The sequence below is a fragment of the Squalius cephalus genome (assembly GCF_949319135.1).
Source record: "Squalius cephalus genome assembly, chromosome: 5".
Lineage (NCBI taxonomy): Eukaryota > Metazoa > Chordata > Actinopteri > Cypriniformes > Leuciscidae > Squalius > Squalius cephalus.
The window spans coordinates 35,020,750-35,042,719 of NC_137126.1; the positions used below are offsets into that span (position 1 = coordinate 35,020,750).

At 37.5% G+C, this 21,970-nt stretch overlaps 1 protein-coding gene and 1 long non-coding RNA gene across 2 annotated transcripts in view; one reads left to right on the top strand and one right to left on the bottom strand.

The window, feature by feature from the left end:
• LOC307158774 overlaps positions 1-13,721 on the top strand; it is a 26,442-nt gene extending 12,721 nt beyond the window's left edge. The window contains exon 3 of the long non-coding RNA XR_013821276.1: positions 13,679-13,721. This is a non-coding gene — a long non-coding RNA (uncharacterized lncRNA). The remainder of the gene's footprint in view (positions 1-13,678) is intronic.
• loxl2b (lysyl oxidase-like 2b) overlaps positions 10,260-21,970 on the bottom strand; it is a 23,813-nt gene continuing 12,102 nt past the window's right edge. Inside the window, exons 5-14 of the mRNA XM_079871675.1 lie at positions 21,123-21,339; positions 19,139-19,322; positions 17,811-17,968; positions 17,556-17,723; positions 15,279-15,444; positions 13,702-13,942; positions 12,842-12,957; positions 12,535-12,671; positions 12,292-12,403; positions 10,260-11,561 (exon numbers count right to left, since the gene is read on the bottom strand). Of these exons, the coding sequence (XP_079727801.1) occupies positions 11,491-11,561; positions 12,292-12,403; positions 12,535-12,671; positions 12,842-12,957; positions 13,702-13,942; positions 15,279-15,444; positions 17,556-17,723; positions 17,811-17,968; positions 19,139-19,322; positions 21,123-21,339 (1,570 nt within the window). The 3' untranslated portion in view covers positions 10,260-11,490. The remainder of the gene's footprint in view (positions 11,562-12,291; positions 12,404-12,534; positions 12,672-12,841; positions 12,958-13,701; positions 13,943-15,278; positions 15,445-17,555; positions 17,724-17,810; positions 17,969-19,138; positions 19,323-21,122; positions 21,340-21,970) is intronic.

The window sequence follows — 21,970 nt, forward strand, 5'->3', positions numbered from 1 at the left end:
ACAGATTATCTTATCAGATTTTCCCTTGGTGTGAGGTGTGTTAAGAGTGTCCGAACCTGCTCGGAAGAACGTCGGAGCCGCCCCGATCGCGAATCGTAAATATTAAACATGTTTAATATTTACGATCAGAAATCCTGATGTGTGGGGGGAACCCCGAGGACAAACGTGCGAACGTTCTGGAGATTATCACGTGAAGCGAAACAATATCCAATCAGAAAGTGAGATGATGGAAGACGGTCATTCTCACACACACACACACGCACACACGCAGGAAGCTGAGTGTTATAGGCTAAGGGTTCAGTGAGGGATTAAATAGGCTAACTTTTTCTAAAGAGAAAATAAATACAATAAAGAATAAATTAAGACAATAAAGAATGAATATATTTCTGTATAAAAGGTTATATATAATGGTGGGTACAATGTTGTTGTTTTTTTTTTTTTATGTGAATTTTCTGTGAAAATCATTCATCAAACACTATCATCATAATTTCTTCCTGCATATCATCCGACATGCTTATTCTGAAGTCTCGCGAGCTTTTGTGAGATTTCCTGTGTTCACAGTCGAGAATCTGGTTGAAAATCTGTTTGTGTGTGGTGTGCTGTCTTTGTCACATCATGGCACACCACACACTATAGGAGCAAAATGCTTAAATCTAGGATTTTTTGTCCTCATGTTTGTGGTCTATCACATTTTGAAAATCTTATAAGATGTAAAAAATCTTTTGGTGTGTACCCAGCATAAGACGGGTGGAGCTCAAGGTCTGGTAATGTCAGCCTATGCCAAACATAATCTTTAAGGGGTTACTGGCGCAGGAAAACAATGGTACCCTCACCTGTCACTCATGACTTAAGGAAGCTGTCTACTTAAGATGTCTACTTACGCTATCAGGGGGAGACAGCTTCAACCTTAGTTTTGACTCATGAAGGGGCCACCTGCATGGAAACCCAGCCTGTGGGGAGGCAGTCTTGGCTTCACGAAACAGAAGGAAGCTGCTTACTTAAGAAACCCACAATTAGGGGAGGCATCAACCTTATATAAATAGGGGGGTGGGGTGGGGGGGATCTGTTTCAACCCCTAAACACCACAGGGGAGCATTTTTCTAGCAAAATGCTTAACACCGTCTGACGTAGGATCAGCATCTCGTAAGGCCAGCACTCTTGAATCAACCAGTAAGAAGGAATGCAAAGCTCAGGCAAAAACCCCTTCTCAACCAGGGCCCAGAGATGGGTTCTCTGGGGAGCTGAGGACTCAGCAGAAAGACCCTCTGAATGAGGGGAATCTGATGCTCACCCAAAACTGTGACCCCCAACTTTGACTAGGCTAGAACCAGGGACGATAGACCCTAATAAAGTTTCCTTTGTTTCTACTTCGCTGCTTACTCAAGGGAGCCACCTACTTTAATAACCCATTATAGTAGAGGCAGCTACGACCTTGCGAATTTGCTAAAATTTGCATTCTAGGGAAACTGCCTGTTGAAGAACCCTAGGGAGTCAGTTTCATCTAGGTAAATGAAGGAGCCTTCAACGTGATGACTCCGATCTTCAACCAGATGGAACTGGATAATATTCTGAATGTTTCAATCCAATCATAATCATACACTGTTCATACGTTGGCCAGAGGAAAACTGCCCCCCCGACTGAGCCTGGTTTCTCCCAAGGTTTTTTTCTCCATTATGTCACCTGATGGAATTTTGGTTCCTTGCCACTGTCGTTTTTCGTCCTTGTCGAATTTGGCTTTTGGCTTGCTTAGTTGGGGACATTTAATTTAATATTCAACAATATTATTGATCTGCCTGCATTGACACCATTATAAGAGAACTGAACTGAGCTGGACGATGACATCACAGTTTTCTCCAGAGTGGCTATATACAGTATATAAATGAACTAAATTAATAACTTTTTTACAACAAAAATGAACCATCATTGAACTTACTTCAGCTGGACTGTGACTCTGTTTTCATCTAGAAACAAACTTTGTTGCAATATTTTCCTGTTATCTCTGTACAGCTGCAGTTCTCATACAACAGCGTCAGTATAGTCAGATCAATAATATTGTTGAATATTAAGTGTTCCCAACTAAGCAAGCCAGAGGTGACAGTGACAAGGAACCCAAACTCCATCAGGTGACAGAATGGAGAAAAAAACCTTGGGAGAAACCAGGCACAGTCGGGGGGCCAGTTCTTCTCTGGCCAATGAACGAACACAGTGTGATTATGATTGCGGGGACAAGGACCTTACTTAAAACCTCAAAGGTGCCTCACCCTACCAGCATAACAAAAATAGGGTGAAGAGGCTCCACTAATTACCTGCAAAGGAATTTCCTACTTAAAGGGGCCCCAAGACTGGGAAGAGGAAGTTACACTTCACTATCTAAGGGATCCACATTCTTAAGAAACACGCTATCAGTGAGAGGCAGCCTCAACAAATTCCTTGTGTGTGCGTGCACACTTGGCGAATAAAGCTCATTCTGATTCAGATTCTGAACCCCATCACACTGGGGGAAGCAGTAACAGTTTCAGAGGTAAACCGCCCGCATAATAGAACCCACCTATGGACTTTCGTAATTATAAGCCCACACCAGGGAAGGCAATCTCCTTCCACATCGCACCTCAAGCACACCAACACATAAAGTCCTTCTACCCAACCTTCAGAGCGGTAGGGCATGCAATTTTTAAAACATGCACTCCACCATAACATCATTAGTTCAGTTTCAGGAGCTGTGTGTTAGGCGTGGAAAACCTCTGTTACCACACCCTCCCTGAAATAGAGGTCCTCAGACTCAGACTGCCCAGGACCCCCGAGGTTTAAGGTGCAGATCTTGGGCGGCACAGTATAAATCTGTTAAACGCTGCAGACTGCACCCTACACTCTCTGAAACTCTCGACCACCACCTCGAAAGATGTGCCGAAAAGCACAGAGGGTGATACTGGTGCTTCGAGAAGAAAGTGCTTTTCTTTCTCCCCGATGTCTGCCAGGTTAACCCACAAACGTCTCTCTGTGGTCACCATTGCCACCGTCGAAAGGCCAACAGTGGCAGCTGTTTGTTTGGTGGCCCAGAGAGCAAGATCTGTGGTTCGGCACAGCTCAGTGACTGCTTCAGGGGACAGCCCCTGGCCATCATCCAGATCTTTAAGCAGGTCCGCTTGGTAGGCTTGCAACATAGCCATTATGTGCAAAGCCCCACCGGCCTGACCTGCAGCCGCATATGCCCAGCCATTTAATTGAGAGGTAACCCTGGCTGGAGTCTTCAACATCAATATTTCACCCATAGAAAGATAGCACCTTTCATAGGAGGCATCGATGCTTAACCATGCTCGAGCATTCCCCTCAACGTTTGCATAATTCATGTGATAAAAAGTAATTCACCCTCCACAGCCACATCCTGCTCTTCCTGCCTTGAAGCCAAAAGGGCACTGTCTGCTAGATCAGATGACTCAAGAGAAGTCACGTCCGTATCTAGCAGCTCACTAGAATGAGTGGCAGGGGTATGACAGATAGCCATACCTCGATCGAATTCCTCCAGCAGCTTGACCTCTCTGAGTCTCTGCAATCTGCACATTCTGCTCCCTCGAGAACAGAACGCACATGATCCTCTCCAAAACAAATGACGCACAAGTGTATCGTCCGGTGTAAGATAACGCTGACACGCCAGCGCACACTTCCTGAAACGCTTGTCAGAGGATGCATCCACTATCGCCAAAATCACGATTCAAAACAAACAGATTTCTTTTTTTCTCTCCTTTCTCTCCTGGGACTGTCGTCGGCCAATGACACTGTCATGTTTAAACTAGGGCTGGGAATCGATTAAAAAAAATTTAACTAATTAATTGCACAATTTGCTGTAATTAATTGCAATTAATTGCATTTCCCCCAAGCTTGTAATCATCAATATTTAAACTTAGAATCACCTAATTAAATTAAACAACACAGGGAAAAAAGGAACAGAAAATAGCCCTATATTAAAATAATATTAAACATCAATATATCAATATATTATGCTTTTTCAATAATCAATCAACATAATCAATTTAACAGATTATTATTATTTTTTTCTACTAATTATCTAAATAAAATATAGTCCTACAAATCTATTATTACCAGAGCATGTGATCAGAGCTTTTACCATTGTTGCCCAGCATGACTATACCAGCTCAGCAAACAGAAGTCTACAGAGAAATTTCACGTTATTTGAGTGGACTTTGCTTTTCCAGTGCTCAGTACATGGTTGGAGCGTTTGGGCCGTTAACGACAGAGCCGCCGACACACACACACACACACGCACACACGGAACGGAGAGCGCGCCGCTGGGCCGTTAACGACAGAGCGCGCCGACACACACACAAATACACACGGAACAGAGAGCGCGCCGCACGGAAAAGACCCGCTCATGAAAGCTGCGCGAGAATGAAACCTGATCGCCGAACACGGAGAGGCGGGACGGCATATTTTCAGCCTTCTCAATATAGCAGCCGCAACAGGAAATCATTAAAAGGAGGCAAAAAAAGTGCTGCGTTAATTGCATTATATTTTATAACGCGTTAAACATTTAAAATTAATCGCAAAGATTAACGCGTTAATTCCCCCAGCCCTAGTTTAAACACATGCTTCAGACACCTGTCACGCTGGAGGTGTTCCTCAAAGTGTCCTCTAGAGGATGCAGTGCAAATTCCCATTGGAAAGGTAACAAGAATGTTGTTCACTTAGCGATTCATTCAATGTTATCCACTCATTCAGACTGGATTCTATCATTTGCTGGCTGCTGTACTGGTCAGTTACCTTGATCCACATCTAAATTTAAATTCAATTTAAATTTTCACTTAAGGTTTCAAATATTGTTAACATTAGATTACTATTTACAGTCCCAAGACAAGAAATAAGTTACTTATTTTTAATATACTCTCATTTCTGCCAAAACTGTAACAAGATCAGATTTTGCTGAAAAGTGCTGAGTTAAAAGTGCTGAGTCACCACCAGAAGAGTATATTTAATTAAAATACTTCCTCTTAAAGTCATATCTATTGATTCATGTCTTTATTTGGATACCCACCAAATAAATAAATACATGGACTTGAAATAATAAAAAAAAAAAATTAATTGTATAAGCTATATCTTAAAGCTTCAACTAAGAAAATAAATGTATCCAATGCAACGTACAACTTGATCAATAAAAATAATACTGGTCTGTTGAAGTCACTGCAATCAATAAATGAAAGGCAAAATGGTGCTAGTTGCTTCATATGAAACGAGAGAGCCAGTCTGCACTGTGATACAACATGGTGATCGAATGAGCAGACTGATACAATCAACTCTATTATACAGCTGATATACAGCATGGCTATGGACAACATGGAATATCAGGAAATATCTGACTGCTAAATGCTGCGAATGACCAATCAGAATCAAGTATAGAAAGCTGTGTAATAAGACTATCTAGAATGTACTTCATCATCCTCCCTGTTCTATGAATATGGGTCTGCTGCACTAGTCAGACAGTAAAAGAAAAAAAAATCTTTCATTGCCTTTCTCAGGGCTTCTTTGTCATCTTGCATTCCTTCTCCACTTAAGCAGACAGGACTCTAACAAGCATCATTTTGGGTGACCATTTAGATAACATGCAGCAAGTGGCTGGTTTTATTGCTCAGTCTCTATTAAAGCAGCATACATCTTCACTGACTGACCAGTGTGGCCCACAGCCTTGATTTATACTGGGACAACACAATCGTACACTCTCAGAAAAAAAGGTACAAAAGCTGTCACTGGGACAGTACCCTTCAAAAGGGTTCTAATATGTACCATTTAGGTACTAATACAACACATTCTCACCCCAAAGCGTCACTTTCAAACAAGCTTCAATATCTGATGCTCAAAGCACCCTTTATGTACCTTTGAGGGACTTAAATGCACTCTTTAGGTACAAAGGTGTACCTTTTGAAAAGGTACCGCCACAGTGACAGCTTTTGTACCTTTTTTTCTGAGAGTGTATAGCACAGTAAAACCTACTCTTGAGGGGTCATTATCTATCCTGATTGTTCTTTTTATTTGTGCTTAAAACTTAGATGTACAATGAATCAAGAAAAAAAAGGTATCACGTCTAAAGGGTGGTCTTTAACATTTGACAACAATTAGGCCTACTCATGGGAGCAGTGTTAAAGTCACTCTGTAAATGTAGTATTTGTACTACTTCCTGAATATCAAAATACTAAAAAATAAAAAAATAGGTAGGTATTATTTTAGGAGAGGTATTATTTGAAGAACACTTTATTAAGTTCACATACAAATATTTTGTACAAAAAAAAAAAAAAAACTTATCAAAATTATATGGCAACATGGACTTACGTTTACCTAAATGTGGACAATTGTTCTTTGGATATTACTTTGGATATTAAAATAAATAAAAAATGTTTCTCTATAACAGACATAACCATTTATTCAGCCTGCCAGATTTGGAATAAAGCCTGTGAGAGAAGCAAGTCTAAGGTTTTCTACACTTTCCTCTTGTAAGGGTAGAGACAATACAAAAATCAACAATTTTTGCTTCTTCACTTCTCTTTTCTTACACTTTTCTAATTTCCCATTTAAGTTAAAATAAAAATTGAAAAAAAAAACTGACTGACTTACTGAACCACAGGCAAATGAAAAGCCCATTGAATTATATGAACTGCAGCTTCAATTCTGTAGTACGAATGTTTAAAAAAAAAAAAAGATATTTGAAGGGTGAAAACATGTTTTTACCCACTGAAAACTAAGACTTAGTGTTTGAATTTGATGATGATGAAGTTCTAGCATGTTTTTATCTTCTCTAAACAATGTCTGAAATTGTATAACAAGCTACTTTATATTCGCACACTGTTATTTCAAGTTGATTTTAGAATGGCCTGCTGTTTATTTTTCTCCCAATTTGTCTGTCATCGTCTAATAAGGCAAATACTCAACTGAGACATTTTGTAAACCATGGTTAGTAAAAATTGTCTAGGATTAAGCAGAATGTTTTTTTTTTTTTTTTAATCAGAAATCAGTCATCCAAGTAGAGTAACAGTGACGTCTGCACTTATGTCTTCTTTAGTTGAGACATAATTAATCTTATCAAGTCTGCCTGCTATGTTATGCAACACTACCCACTGTCCTGCCTTACAATGTGCCTAAACAATGCTGTAGACTACCGCTTTATTCATGCACATAAAATCACTATCTATCATTGTCTTTTCATTTAGGCCCCTATGACTTAATTCTTTTTTTATTTAACATTAACTTACCATTAATTATACATCTTTCTGTGTTACAGTTCAATGAGGACAGAGGATGAAACCCAGAGTCAAACCCAGAGTTTTAATGACTTATTTTAATGATGTTCTGTTTATATTATTTAGCGTTGTTTATGATGTGCTGTAGCGCTACCTAATATCCCTAAATATATAATCAAATCTAACTTACTCTAACATTTTCATCAACAGAGAATCAATTTATCTTTTTTTGCGGTCCTATAATGACTGTCAACATTTTTATACATTTTGTCCACAGCCATTTAATTCTAAATTAGACTAAATTAGTATTCAATAAAAAATATTTTTGAATATATCCAGAATATATCATCCCATAAGTTCCAAAAGAGAAGACGAAAAGAACAAATGTTCCTTGAGATGAGTGAGCACACAAAGATGTTCGTCTGAATACTGAATTGAGAGGTTATTTGAGAGGTTAATTGAGTTACAGAGAAGCATAAATTGGATTTTGACAAATCCTGGCTACTTACAGTACCCAAATTCCAAGTTTCTGCATGCTCTGTTTTTTTTTTTTTTCATGTAGAAAGATATAACCGATATAACAGACATAACCATTTATTCAGCCTGTCAGATTTGGAAGAAAGCCTGTGAGAGAAGCAAGCATTAAATCACGTCTAAGGTTTTCTAGATTCCAAGACAAAACATGAAACCTTTTGGAAGAAACTTCTGGTGATCTAATGAGGTGAAAATTGAGATGCGTGGCTTGAAATTTTGATGCAAAAACAATAAAAATAAGCAAAAAGCACGGTGGTAACAGCAATAGCTATGAGGTTTAGCAGGAGAAACTCAAAAGCATGTTACCAAGAAAACAACGCAGATGGAACCACTGGCTATAACCTCACATCTTGGCACTTTAAAAAAAAAAACGTTTTCTTTTTTTAATCCCTTTTTTCCCCCCGCTGGTTGTGTTCTTACAATTATTGTCTAAAAGACAAAGTCTAAAAAGTGTAGCTACAATAAATGCTGATGCATAACACTGAATTGCTCTAAACAGACAACAGTACCACATTAAAAAAAAAACAACTGTGTATTACTGACTGGTTCCAGAGAAAGTGCATTTGAGGTTGAGAGTGAAGGTCTGCAGTGCAGCCAGTCTCCATTGTCCTGGAAATGCAATTCAATATAGGCTAATTAATAGATTTATTTCATTCGATGTTGTTTATGACCACATGTTTTCATATTCTGTGGGTGGTCTATGTACGTTTAACAGTTGAGGTTTAACCAGTAAGAACAATGACCATTCTTTCTAAAATAGACCTCCAACATCTAAAAGGTAAATCTAGGAAAATGATCTGTCTGCTCTGTTCCCACATGTCCTGTAGCAATGAATATGATGAACTTTAATCTCAAAACTGGCCATCATCATTACTTTTAATACATAAACAAAACAAGAAATTATACACTCAGATTCATTGACACAAGATTACTGATGTATAAGCTAATCTTGAATTATGTATGTTGTTTTTGTAAAAACAGATACTGTATGTAATTATTCATATGAAGAGCATAGCCCTGTTTACAACTGAATGCTTTAATAAGCAATGTGAACACATAGGTCCTACATTAATCTTCATAGACTCTGTATGGAATGTAAACTGGTGACGTTGTGGTGGCCATGTAAAGACAGTTTACAGAGAGTTCGGTTGTTCCGAATGAAATAGCCCATTGTAGGCTACTGCATGTAGTAGAGATGCACATAATCAGAATCGGCCGATAAAAGCTGTTATTTTCACTATCGGCCATCATTGTTTAAAAATAGACGATGATCAGGGCAGAATATATCCTGTCAATCAAAAGGGTACGGAAAACGTGCCAGACTGCAACTCATACTGTGTGTGAAGAAAATCTCTCGTGTTGAATTTAGGGCAAGTTGACGCAACAATAAACAGTTAACAGTTAAAAAAATGAAAGTTTCTAGTTCAAAAAAAGCTAAAAGCAGTCTCTGCTTGACCCTATGAGTCACCCGCAGTTCAAGCCAGGCCCACGGTTTTTCCCTACAACAAACATTATTTGTAGCCCGCCTCCCGTCCAATAATCGCAAAGAGATTTGTGCTTTGTTACTTATGATAAGAAACATCTTTCAAATTCTGTTCATTTTATCATGAAATTCAAACAATGAATGTAATTCATTTATTCAACAATAAATGGCGTTTTGATGCTCTTAAATGTGACGTGACAGATCTCTGTAGGCTAGTCATAGATAGGTTATATAGGCCTACATAGTGAACTACTTGTGAACAATGTCACCTAACGTTGCATTTACCTAGGGAAATTTATCTGATATTCACAGTTCATTTGGTTAGCAATAAAAAACACTAGAGGAGCTAATTTAATTTGATATATTATATATATATTTGAATAAATTTGCCATGAAGACAAGTGCTTATGAAAACTATGTGCAACTGAGTTGTATAGCCTACAAACATTAACGTGTAATTATTATATATGAAAATAAATAGAAGTTGAATAATACCCCTGTTGTTAATTGTAACCTCTAATATTATATTAATGTACCAAATTAGAGGGTTCTATAGTTTGCAGCAATATTTGGGAGATCAAAGAAAAATCTAACTATCAGTATCAGCATCGGCATATATCATTCTGAATAATCGGCAGTCGTTATTGGCTGGGAAAATTAGTATCGGTGCATCTCTACTATGTAGTACACATGCTGCCTACTAATTAAAAAATTGTATGTGAAACAGTATACAGTATGCAATGATAAAATTATCCAATCATTATAGCTATAGTTGTCAGGGTACATAATGCACAAAAAAACAACAACCCTAAAGTACTGTAGAGTCCTGAGGTCTATATTTTTTCATTTTGTTACTAGAGTACACTTTAGTGGATGAAGTGAATACAGCATCTGTTTCCCACCTTGGAAAACACCACAAGAGGGTGCAATGGGGAGAAGAGGAAAGAATGACTCCTGGAAAACAACTAGGAGAATGAACAGGCATACTACATCTTGTTTTTCTTTGCCAAATAATGCATGTTTATTATGCTACATCGCATTCATCCATGATTTTTACATCCATTCAAGTAAGCATAATATAAAAGTAGCTGATATGGTCCCTCAAAAAACAGAGGATAACACTATGTTAGCACCAATGACAGACAACAAATGTAAGACATTCCACATTGAAAAAAGAACTTATGAAATAGAATTTGAAATCCCTGTCTTAAAATAAGTTATTTAAAACTTACATGATGAAATACTATGAATACTCTTATATGAATGCTTGGAAAGGATCAGACTGCTTGTGACATTTTCAGTCAGCTTCATAAGAGTTACAGAATGGAGAGCATAAATAATTCATAATGATTGTCCACAAAAACTGACCGTCAGTCAAGGTCTGAGAAGAACAGGCAGGAAAAAACAAAAAAACAACAAAAAAAAAACGATTAAACAGGGTCACCTGCTCCTGGGGTGCCAGTGTTTATGAACTTCTGATCTGAATTGGAATGCTTAAGGCTACTGGCAATATTTAAAGTATTCATACATTACGTAATATCATTTCTAATAATACTGATAAAATAGGACTTTGGTAGAAAATATTATCCGTCTCATCATATCTTTCTTATGTATCAGTTGTTTCCTCTACAAACCCATATGACACTTAAATTATAACCAATAATATCTATAAGCAAGTAATCAGCTTGGTTTTCAAAATGCCAAAGTATATACCTGAAATGCATGTCACTAAAAAGGAAAGGAAATGGTCTCTTCAGGCCTTTATTTTTTGTAGATTTATGTAATATTCTTTCAGAAGACTCATCTGAGGAAACTCCTCTCACCTTGTCCAAACGCTTACAAAAAGACCTAAACCACAGATCCTTTTTAAAAGTTAAAAAGTGCACCAGAGTTCCTTTCATGTCTGAAGTGAGCTCACTTGAGAGTTATCCACAGTTTCATCTTCAACACCAGCAGCAAACAGAGAAAGAATGAGGTTTCAGAATTGCTACTGGCTCAGCGGTCAGAGGGGGAAAAAAACAGCTTTTCAGTCTGTTAATCGAGTTCTCTATTGAAAAAGTGATGTTCAGTCCTGTAATACAGTAGAGGAATGCTGTGACACTGAGCATAGTTGAACGAGTACCGTGAAATTACTGAGAGATGAAAGGTCCTCTAGAGAGGTGTAGTGGTTCAGGGCTCTTGATAATCTCACTGGTTGGCCGGGGTTTCTAGATGTTCTTTATCACCTCTCTTTTACCTATGGGTCACCTGGTTGTTGATCAGGCCAGGGAAAGTGTCTTCTGTCTCGGCACTAAAGGAGCCCCCTTAAAAGAGACACAGAATCACAGTGACGTTCACTATACAGGGATCTATGCATGTTCATTCTAAGCATGACATTTCATGCAATTATGGTCCCAAAAATATTTGAACAATTTAGATTATTCTTTAAACATATCAAGCCAAGCCTCTTTTTTATATTTAGACTACTATTCAAAATGTTGGGGTCTGTGAACTGTTCTAGTGTTTATGAAAGAAGGCTTTTTATGCTCACCCAGGCTGCATTTATTTGATCAAAAATACTAAATATTATCATTCAAATATGATTTCTTATTATTATTATTGTTAAAAACAGTTGTGCTGATTAATATTTTTGTGGAAACCGTGATACATTTTTGCAGGATTCTTTGATGAATAGAAAGTTCAAAATAAAAGCAATTATTTGAAACAGACATCTTTAATAAATGTCTTTATGGTCACTTTTGATCAATTTAATGCATCCAAGCTGAATAAAAGTATTAATTAAAAACAAAAACAAATAGACCCTAAATATCTGAATAGTAGTGTACAAGAATAAGCTAACTTTTCAGGTAAGATAAAAAAAAAAAAAAAAAATCATAGTTAGCATGAGGGGACTAGTCACTAAAAAGAAGACGTATTTCTAAGTGTCACTAAAGCGTCCAAAAGTGAATCATTCATGGAGCCAGTGTATGTGAAAAAAGTAAGTCATTTTCATGGCAAGACAATGTGAAGAGGCATTCATGACGTTTTGTTTACCTATATGGCAATTATACATCCATATACGATGACCATCATATCGACATCTGCATTTGACAATGTTATTGGTGTAATCCGACTCAGCAACCTCATAATTGGGGTTAATTACAATCTGTCAGAGAGAGTGAAAACAGTCAGCTCAAAGATCTAAACACAATGTCAGTTTCCAAGAATCAGGATAATATGATTAAAAGAATTTCTTTGGTACTAAAATTACTACTATTTCGGAAATGTCATTATTACCTGGAATGTGTAGTCTCCTGGTTTAACATCTGTAATGTCCACCCACTGGCAGTCAATATCATGCCTGTATGTATCCCAGCAGCCCACTGTGATCCCCTGCTCACCAAAGTTTGCACACTCGTATCTCTTCTCGATTCCTTAAAAAAAGTCAACAATACAAAGAGCACATCATCAAGTTGATGACGAGTTTACGCTACAATAAAAAAGGAACAGAAAACATAACTATGAGTTCAAAACCACAGAGTTAGAGTGAGGTCAACTTATTCTTACAATTGTCGGCTACAAAAACATGCACATTCTTTCATACCTTCATCACATTCTGAGTCCTCCAGACAGAAACTTGCTTTGTGTCCTTCTGCCACCTTGGTGCCATTGTTGCTAAGTAGATCATAGTGGGTGAACACTTCCATACTATGATAGTGCCTGTAACAGTAAAAAGAAAATGATTTTAAAAACATTTACCTACAAGTAAAAGCCTACCATACCATTTAAAAGTTTGTGGTTGGTAAGATTTTTTAATTGTTTTGATCACCAAGGTTGCATTTATTTGATCAAAAACACAATAAAAATAGTAATATTGTGATATATGACTAATTTAAAAGAACTGTTTTCTATTTTAATATATTTTCAAATGTAATTTTAAAAGCTGTATTTTCAGTAGCCATTACTCCATTCTTCAGGGTCACATGATCCTTCAGAAATGATCCTAATATGGTGATTTGCTGCTCAAAAACATTTCTTTTTATTATCAAAATTGAAAACAGTTGTCTCGCTTAATATTTTTGTGGACACCATGATCATTTTTTTTCAGGATTCTTTGATTAATAGAAAAAGTTCAAAAGAACTGCATTTATTTAAAATAGAAATCATTACATATGTCTTTACTGTCACTTTTGATCAATTAAATCTGTCCTTACTGAATAAAATTATTAATTTCTTTAAAAAAAAATGACTGACCCCCAAGTTTTGAACGATACTTAGGTACTTTCCATGAGTACGAAAATGTAAACTGATACAGTTAGCCCCATCTCTGTTGTTTACCTATTTAGTATATTATTTTTGTTCATGACATCAAAACATGGATATATGTAATATATTTATGTTCTTATGAATGATATCTGAATTCTACCTCTATTGTCTCCAGCAGTTATCAGACCCCCCCCTCACCTGTGGCAGTCATGCCAAACCCAGGTCTCTCTGGAGGCTTTGGGTCTGAAGTCAGATTGTCCATTGTTGTGGATCTGGGAGGAGAAGCGGAGGAGTCGGCGATAGGAGTTGGCTGGGGTGGCACCGGAGGTTGAGCCCAGGCAGTTCTCCTCATAGGCACACTGTAACATGATCATAGGTCGGTCTTCTAAGTATGTGGTCTGTTCCACCACCTGGGGGTTGAGCACCAGATCTGGGGCAGCTGGACGGAAATAAAAAACTCTTAGCTTATGTTTTAAAACAAGTGTTCCTGTCAGAGTTCTAAAGAAAGGTTTCTCAATTATTTTTCATTGTTTTTAACTCCATATGACCTGAAAAAGAGATTTGTTTTAAACACATACCCCTGGTTTCACAGACAGGGCTTAAGACTAGTCCTAGACTAAAATGTAAGTCTGAGCTGTTTCCACTGAAATAAACTTGCACTGACTGATCTTAAAAATATATCAGTGCCTTTTTAGTTTTAAGATGCACATCGGTAATGTTTTTTTCTAAGCATGTTTATAAAAATTACTTAAATGTCCTAATTGATCTATGGTCTAATCCTGGCTTAGTCTAAGCCCTGTCTGTGAAACCGGGCCATAATATACCACAAACTATATTAGTAATCATATACCCTGTGCAATGTGGCGCCAGGCGCCACATTTTTTGCTAGTTTCAGCCCGACGCAGTTACCATTTTCACGTCCTGCGTCACGTTATTTAAATAACAAATGCATTTGCGCCCATTTGTGTGCCCATGGGCATGCTGGTCTGAAAACGAGATGTGTTCAGGCGCATTGTTGGCACGTTACTATTTAGAGGCAACTGAAATATTCAGTATAATATTCGCAATTTTTTTTTTTTATTTAAAGGGCGCATTAGTAATATGCGTGTCCACAACGCGCGTACACTCTGCTTATTGCACACACAGGGACGTGCAGCAGCACACAGACATGCCAAATATTAAAAATAAAAGGATTATAATGTAAAAGATTAGTATTGTGTACATAAACATATGGTGGAATCCGGCTTGTCCCGTAGATGGTCTGCTCGCGCGCTTTAACCTCGCGCACGAGCAGATTTGATTCCTCTCTGGAGAAGCATTCAGTCTTTCCGCTTGCAAATTCCTCCATGTAAATAGCGAATCCGCCATGGCGCGAGCGCAACTGGCTATTAAAGGGAATGGGAAATGAGACTCTGATTGGTTTATTGCACGTTATGCCCAAAACACACCCATTACTCTACTTTTAGACCATGAGCCGGGCGCACCGACCATTTTAGCAAAAGTGGATTCGGACACACCCTAAGTGCACTTGCGCCATGCACTTTAGACCATGCACTTAGATCGTTAAAATAGGGCCCTAAGTGTTGATAACACAATACAAACAGGCTTGCATGGAATTTTCAAAGAGACCAGTAGAGGTCAGTGTTTCTCCAGAAAATAATTAGTTGAAGCTAATAGAAATACATATATATATAGTAAGAACTCTGAAAGTCAATGCATAAATATGCATAAATATAAGAATAACTGTATTTGAATATTCTGATGACAATACTTACTCTCAGAGCAGGAAACTCCAGCAGCAAAGCGTCCTCCACCTTTAGGGCAGCTGAGATATTCTCCATGATGCAGACAGTGGGAGAGAGACATCTCTGTTCCAGCACACCTCACCCCACTCATAACCACTGCATCTGCATTCACTGAACCAGGCCAGTACCATGTCTCCTATACAAACACAAAATCCCACCTCAGTTCAAGTGATTCATCCATCCCACAGGGGAAATGAAAGGTAGTGCATACACTGAATATAGAGACACCATTTTTTATTAAACAAATGACTACAGTATTAAAGATGCATCCAGTCATTTTTACTCATTAAAGTTTTAAACATAAAGAAAGTGATAGTAATTTTGAAAAACATGTTTAAAATGAAGACTCAGTAACATAGCTGTTTTATTTTAAATGGAGCGTGTTGCATCATGGGAGCAGACATGTTGAGGTGTGTGTAATACTTATAAGGCGTATATAATACTTGCTTTATCTCAGTACAGTGATGTTATTGTTAACTAAATCTATTCAAATAAAGCTGAAATAAAAATTAAATACAAATATTAGATAAAAAAAGAAATGTTGCATTGGCAACTTACTGATAAGTTTATGTTGAAGTACTAAAATTACTCAAACTAAAAACTGAAATAAAAAGAGAATTGTTTATAAATAATACTAAAACAACACTGTCTCAGTAACCTGTCTGTTACTGATCACTCTTTTAATAAAGGAATAAAAGCTTATCCAATGGCATTGGTAACAGAAAACATTTCGTTATGCTACATTCACATCGCTAGGTGTCACTATAAGACTGGCGTGAACTCTTTTTTTTTTCACCAGTCTTATTGAATGCACCGTTAAAAAAAAGAACATATGTTAGATATTAAAATGAGAGAGGACAAAGTTGAGGCAAAATGTCAACAGAGAAAGAGAAATCACTAACAGCAAAATGTAAAATAACCACAAGATGGTGCTATTTCCTGACACTTTATCAAAACCTCTTGGACTTTTTGTTCTAATCGAGAAAAGTCCTCAGCAGCTAAGACCTAGCTTTGCACATCCGTGGCAAAGTCAAAACACTAAATAGTAGACTAGGAGAATTAAACGTAATACCCAGAGCAACAAAATGTTCTCTTTGATGTCATATTTTTATAGTAGGCTAAGTTACCTACACTAAAGTCCTATCTGTTTCATATAATTGAACCATTTAATTATTTAAAATAAAAACAGAGTCCGTATTGTTTAACCATTTCCAGACATAAATTACTTGTCAACACAACAGTAAAATCTTCAAAAGCAAACCTCTCCTTCCCTGCGGCAGTCAACTGTTTCGTTCTTTCTTATCTATTTAAGATCCATTTGATGAAGAGATATAATTTCCTCTTGGAATAGACAGTCTCTAACTCTCTTAAACACTTCCCAGGTGTAACCGTTTATCTTCAACGCTGTCAAACCAGAAGGGAGTAATGGTTTCTCTTGGCAACCGTAAACACAGACATCTATAACAGTCAGAAAGCATGTATTTAAGAAGGTTAATCTGAGGAAAAAATACATGTCTTAACATCTGGTTGTTCTAATAATTACCATTAGAAACATCATTCTCACAGGACGACTTCAAGCTGAGCTGTGCCTCTAATAAAACTGGGATTCATTTCAGACTTTAAATATACACGTACACATGTTTTCTTGCAGTAACTCGTTTTGTCTAAGGCTATTAAAAGAAAGAATTCCACCTTGGACAGTTTCTTTGTGGACATATTTGACAAATAAATCACAATACATTCTTTAGAAGGTACACCAGTCTATTCTGTTTACAAAATCCCTTCTGTGAATTGATAAATTAAATGTCATTAGACTAGACAACATGCCTGAGTATTGGAATGCTGCAATTTCTTATTAACAACCGGCAGGAACAGTTAAAGGACACCACAGGAATCTCATTGTCACAAGATAGTCGATAAAAATCCAATTGACCTGAAACATTCCAGAACTGATTTGATTTGGTTTTAATAAAGTTCAAAAATCATAATAGGACGTCACTGAAAAACTTTCAGCCCACACAGAGCTTTGATTTCACTAACAGCAGTCCTCCACCACCCCTGCTTATACAAAAATAACTGAATAGTAATGCGAGTTTGGAATACCATGAATTTCTTCAAAGGGCCAACATCCAATTTACTAAGATCAAGGGATGATCTGGTGAGAAGGATAGACATACCTTACCAACAGCCTGTTGAGGTATCAGCAGTGTAAAAGGATCACAATGTGAGACTAGAAGTAGAAAATACCTGGAAAGCACTGCTTGCAAAGCCCAGGCCCAGCTGTCTGCAGACCACCATGGCCTCCATAGTGCCCCAGCCCTCACCGCACACAGTCCCCCACACCAGAGAACCGTTGCGCTCCATAAGAACCTCAACACGGCCTTCAAAGGGGTTATGCCCTCCACTCAACCGCAGCTGCAATAATAAAGAGCAGACTGGCCATGGTATACTATGACAGTAAAAATGCATTTCAGTAGTCAGTCAATTTGAGTGAGTTTTTACCCTCTGTTGGAAGCCCATGGCAGGAACATTGCACCTCACGCCTGCGTCCTCCTCGTGACTGCAGCCTTCAGAGTCTTTATCCATATTGAAGGGACACTCAGTGACAGACTTCTCAAAGCCAGAACATTGAACCTCATTCATATGTACAGGGCCCATTCCTGGAAAAAAACATGTTTTTATCCAGACACACCCATAAATGGTCATAGACACATGCTTAGTCCTAATAATAAAATTCCTACCTATATACACATATCTAATAATCATAGGAAGAAAACATAATTTACCCTGAAATTTAAGTACATTTTTTTTAAGTACAGAATTTGGCAAATTGTTGTTTTCAAGAGAGAAAGAACTGAAAGAATTGAACCTTTCAATCCAGAGTTTATATGAATCTACTATGCCATTAAAGCTGTAGTCCGTAGTTTTTCCTCTTTGTCGCCATCTCTGTTCGAAATCTGCAATTGCAGTTATTCACGGATTTATCTACTTTACGTGGGTTGGCATGGCACAGCGCGGATGAATCCTATGTTTTGAAGAGAATGTGCAGCTGTCAGTCACCGCGCCCGTGTGGATACTGACATTCGGCATCACAGATTCTACTTTTTGGAAGTATGACCAACATAAGAATTTTCACCGGAAAATGTCATCTGAACAAGTAACATCCAGTTTTGTTCTGACCAACTAAGGGAAAAAAAGCATTGCGGTAAATCACGCTGATTAAATCTAACGATTGCTTATCATATCACGTTAAACCATGCAAATTATACTTTGTTCTCAAATTATACTTTGTATACTTTGTTCTCAACTGTTAACAACATCAGTATTGCGTGACTACATTTAATGTGTATTAGGGCTACCTGTAGTTCAGTACTCCGTAACTGTATGAATTAAGTGAACAAGTGCGCTACTGTTACATAATTGAGTAAAAGAGTATGTAATACTTTCTTCATATGCAAATGTTACCCAATCATAGCAGTTCATGATGACCCCTTTAAATAACTGACTTTTATGTTGTTTATATTTATATTGTACTAAGGCCAAAATAAATGGCCTTTTTAATAATAATTATTTTAATAATAATTAAAATATTATCTGAAAAATATTATCTGTAATGTCAGACCAGAAGAAAACATTTTCAGCTTAATTAATTTTTTCCCCTCCCACCCATCCTTACTTATTAAATTACTTTCATTAAAACATTGTATCAATTCCCTAAAGCACTTTGTGCTATGAATCCCTTAAAAGGGTCCAAGTAAATGCATGGAAGTCAGGGAGGTTGTAGCATTCCATCTACTGTAGAACCTTCAGATCAATTCAACTATACACACCTTGTCCAAGCTGACCTCCAGAAAGCGCCTCCTTGGCACTCCCTAATCCAAGCTCACGACACACCACAGTAGCTGCTACGAGATTCCAGTTGTCATCACAGATCGTGCCCCATTCTCCATTCTTCAACACCTCCACACGCCCCTCTCCAACTACAGCGCCACCTCTGAGACGCACCAGGGGTTGCTGTATGTGAAGGAAGAGGAAGACTAAATAAGAAAGACAGATTCCTTTTTGCAGAAAAGATAAAGTGCTAAACTCAAAGTAGGAATTCATATTTGAGAAGTTTTACAGTAATTCAGGCAACGGGTTTACATCAGATGTGCATGACATACTTTAAGAAATCATAATTAAGATGCTCATTACAAAAGTTGTTAAAACCATTATAATTATTCAATTAAAACACACTGTTGGGGTAACGTTTGGGGCCAGTAAGATTTTTTTTTTCTCTTATGCTCACCAATGCGGCATTACTTTGAGCAAAAAAAAAAAAAAAAAAAAAAAAAAAAAGGAATAACAGTAAAATTGTCAAATACTATCACAATTTAAATTTTAATACATTTTAAAATGTCATTTATTTCTGTGATGGCAAAGCTGAATTTTCAGCATCATTACTCCAGTCTTCACTCAGTTTCACATAATCCTTCAGAAATCATTCTAATATGCTGATTTGGTGCTCAAGAAACATTTATTTTTATGATCAACATTGAAAACAGTTGTTCCGCTTAATATTTTTGTGGAAACCATGATAAAAAAAAAAAAAAAATCAGGATTCTTTGATGAATAGGCGAAAAGTTCAAAGGAACAACCTTTATTTAAAATGTATGTTTTTTGTAACATTATAAATGTCTTTGCTTTAACTTTTTATCAATTTGATACATCCTTGCAAAATTCCAAAACCTTCATCATTAAAAGAATGGATATATTCTACAGGAATTCTTTCAGGACTACACAACAGACACTTCAATAGTGCAGATATACATCATGCTATGAACTCACTGACCTTGCTGAATGGTATGTAACAGGCAAGCTTCCACATGGACTACTTAAATATGTAATTTGGAAAGAGTGATGTCATTTTCGGGTAAAATGTCTGTCATCATAGGGCTTTAGAGATTTAAAAATATTCTTTTCTCTGCTCTCTAACATTAGTATTCATGTACAGTAATCACACTTTGCGGCAACTGAAAATACTGGACTCGAAAACTGCCACTTTTGCCATACATTCTTCTTTAAATAAGTAAGAGACGATTCACTTTAAAGTAGCCGGTTACTCTAGATCAAGATTTTCTATAACCATGGTGATAAAGTGTGTTGAGATCTGTTCCATACTTAAAGAACAAGTTCGGTATTTTACACTTAAAGCCCTGTTTACAGATCGTTTCTGATGAAATAGAATGGTTAAGATTAAAATTTGGACAAATGCTGCTGTCCCGAGAATTTTAGGTTTCTTTCGCTCCAGTGGTTTGCTTGCATAGGTGCATTATCGCCACCAACTGGGCTGGAGTGTCTATTATTCAAGCTCTCAACGGAAGAATGTATGGGTGTGAGACGTATGGAAAAATAGGTCCACAGTTTTACAACGAATGGTAAAACACCTGTTGGAAAGCATCTTTTGCAGCGATTTTTGTGTGAGCATATCAGTGAACACCCCTGACCACTCGGTGAGTTTCACGTCTTTGTAAACGAAAGTTTAATGTGTTTTAGGAAGGACTGGTCCAGTGCACCTATACAACCAGTCTACTGGTGGGGGGGAAAGCGAAAGAAACCTAAAATTCTCGGGACAGCAGCATTTGTCCAAAATTTAATCTTAACCGTTCTATTTCATCAGAAACGATCTGTAAACAGGACTTTAAGTGTAAAATACCGAACTTGTCCTTTAATAGTCTTCTCAAAGGGGAGAGTCAGAAGTTCAGTGCAAAGCAATACCTCATGTAGACATGTGGCTTCTTGTATTTTTGGAGTAAATGTATCATCTGGCCTCACCTCCTGTCTGAAGGCCTTCCTGTATCCTGACATGGGAGTCGGGGCGAAAGCTCTGCCAGGGACGCAGCTGACTACCACAGGAGTGCCCTGCTCACACGTGCTATTGGCTTTGATGGTGAGCGTGTGGCCCAGCTTACAGCTAGACAAATGAGCTTCATTTCCGGTGCAATTTATGGAGTAATCCCAGTAAGTTTGCTTTCTCCTGCGGGCAAACATCCTGAGAAACAAAGCAAAGGGAATTTGAGAATTGAGTTGAACAAACATCACACAAACCCCATGTATAGGCCCAAGTGGAAGATTCTAGCCATAATAGGGCTAGTAAAGATTCATGACTGCATTAAACATTCAATACACTTTGAACTGCAAAAGGATGAAGCACAGCTGAAGTGACGTCACATATTCCTGCAGGAAAAGCATTGCTCATCCTACAAAGAGAATATTTAACAAGCTCCACTGTCAGAAATATACTGGCCATCATTCACAAAAAAAGACACAATTTTATTTAGACTCTAAGGGAGAGAATGTCTCACACTAGACTTGCTCCAAAGTCTATGTCAGATCCCAACTATCAGGAAAACAAATGTAGACAAACACACACATAGACTTTGAGAGATACAAAAGAAAAGGTAGACATAACATTTAACTCACAGATTTGATCTAAAGTTACAGAAAAAAAAAATGGTTACAAAAGCTTGAACATTTAACCTGGTGTTTAATTTATAGTGTTTGTGAGAACAGCTGGGAGAGCTGTTATACTTCCATGCTATATCATCTGAGAACATCATCTGCTTGTTCCAGCCAGGGAAAGACCCATATTATATACACAAGCCATTTACGGACGGTCCTCT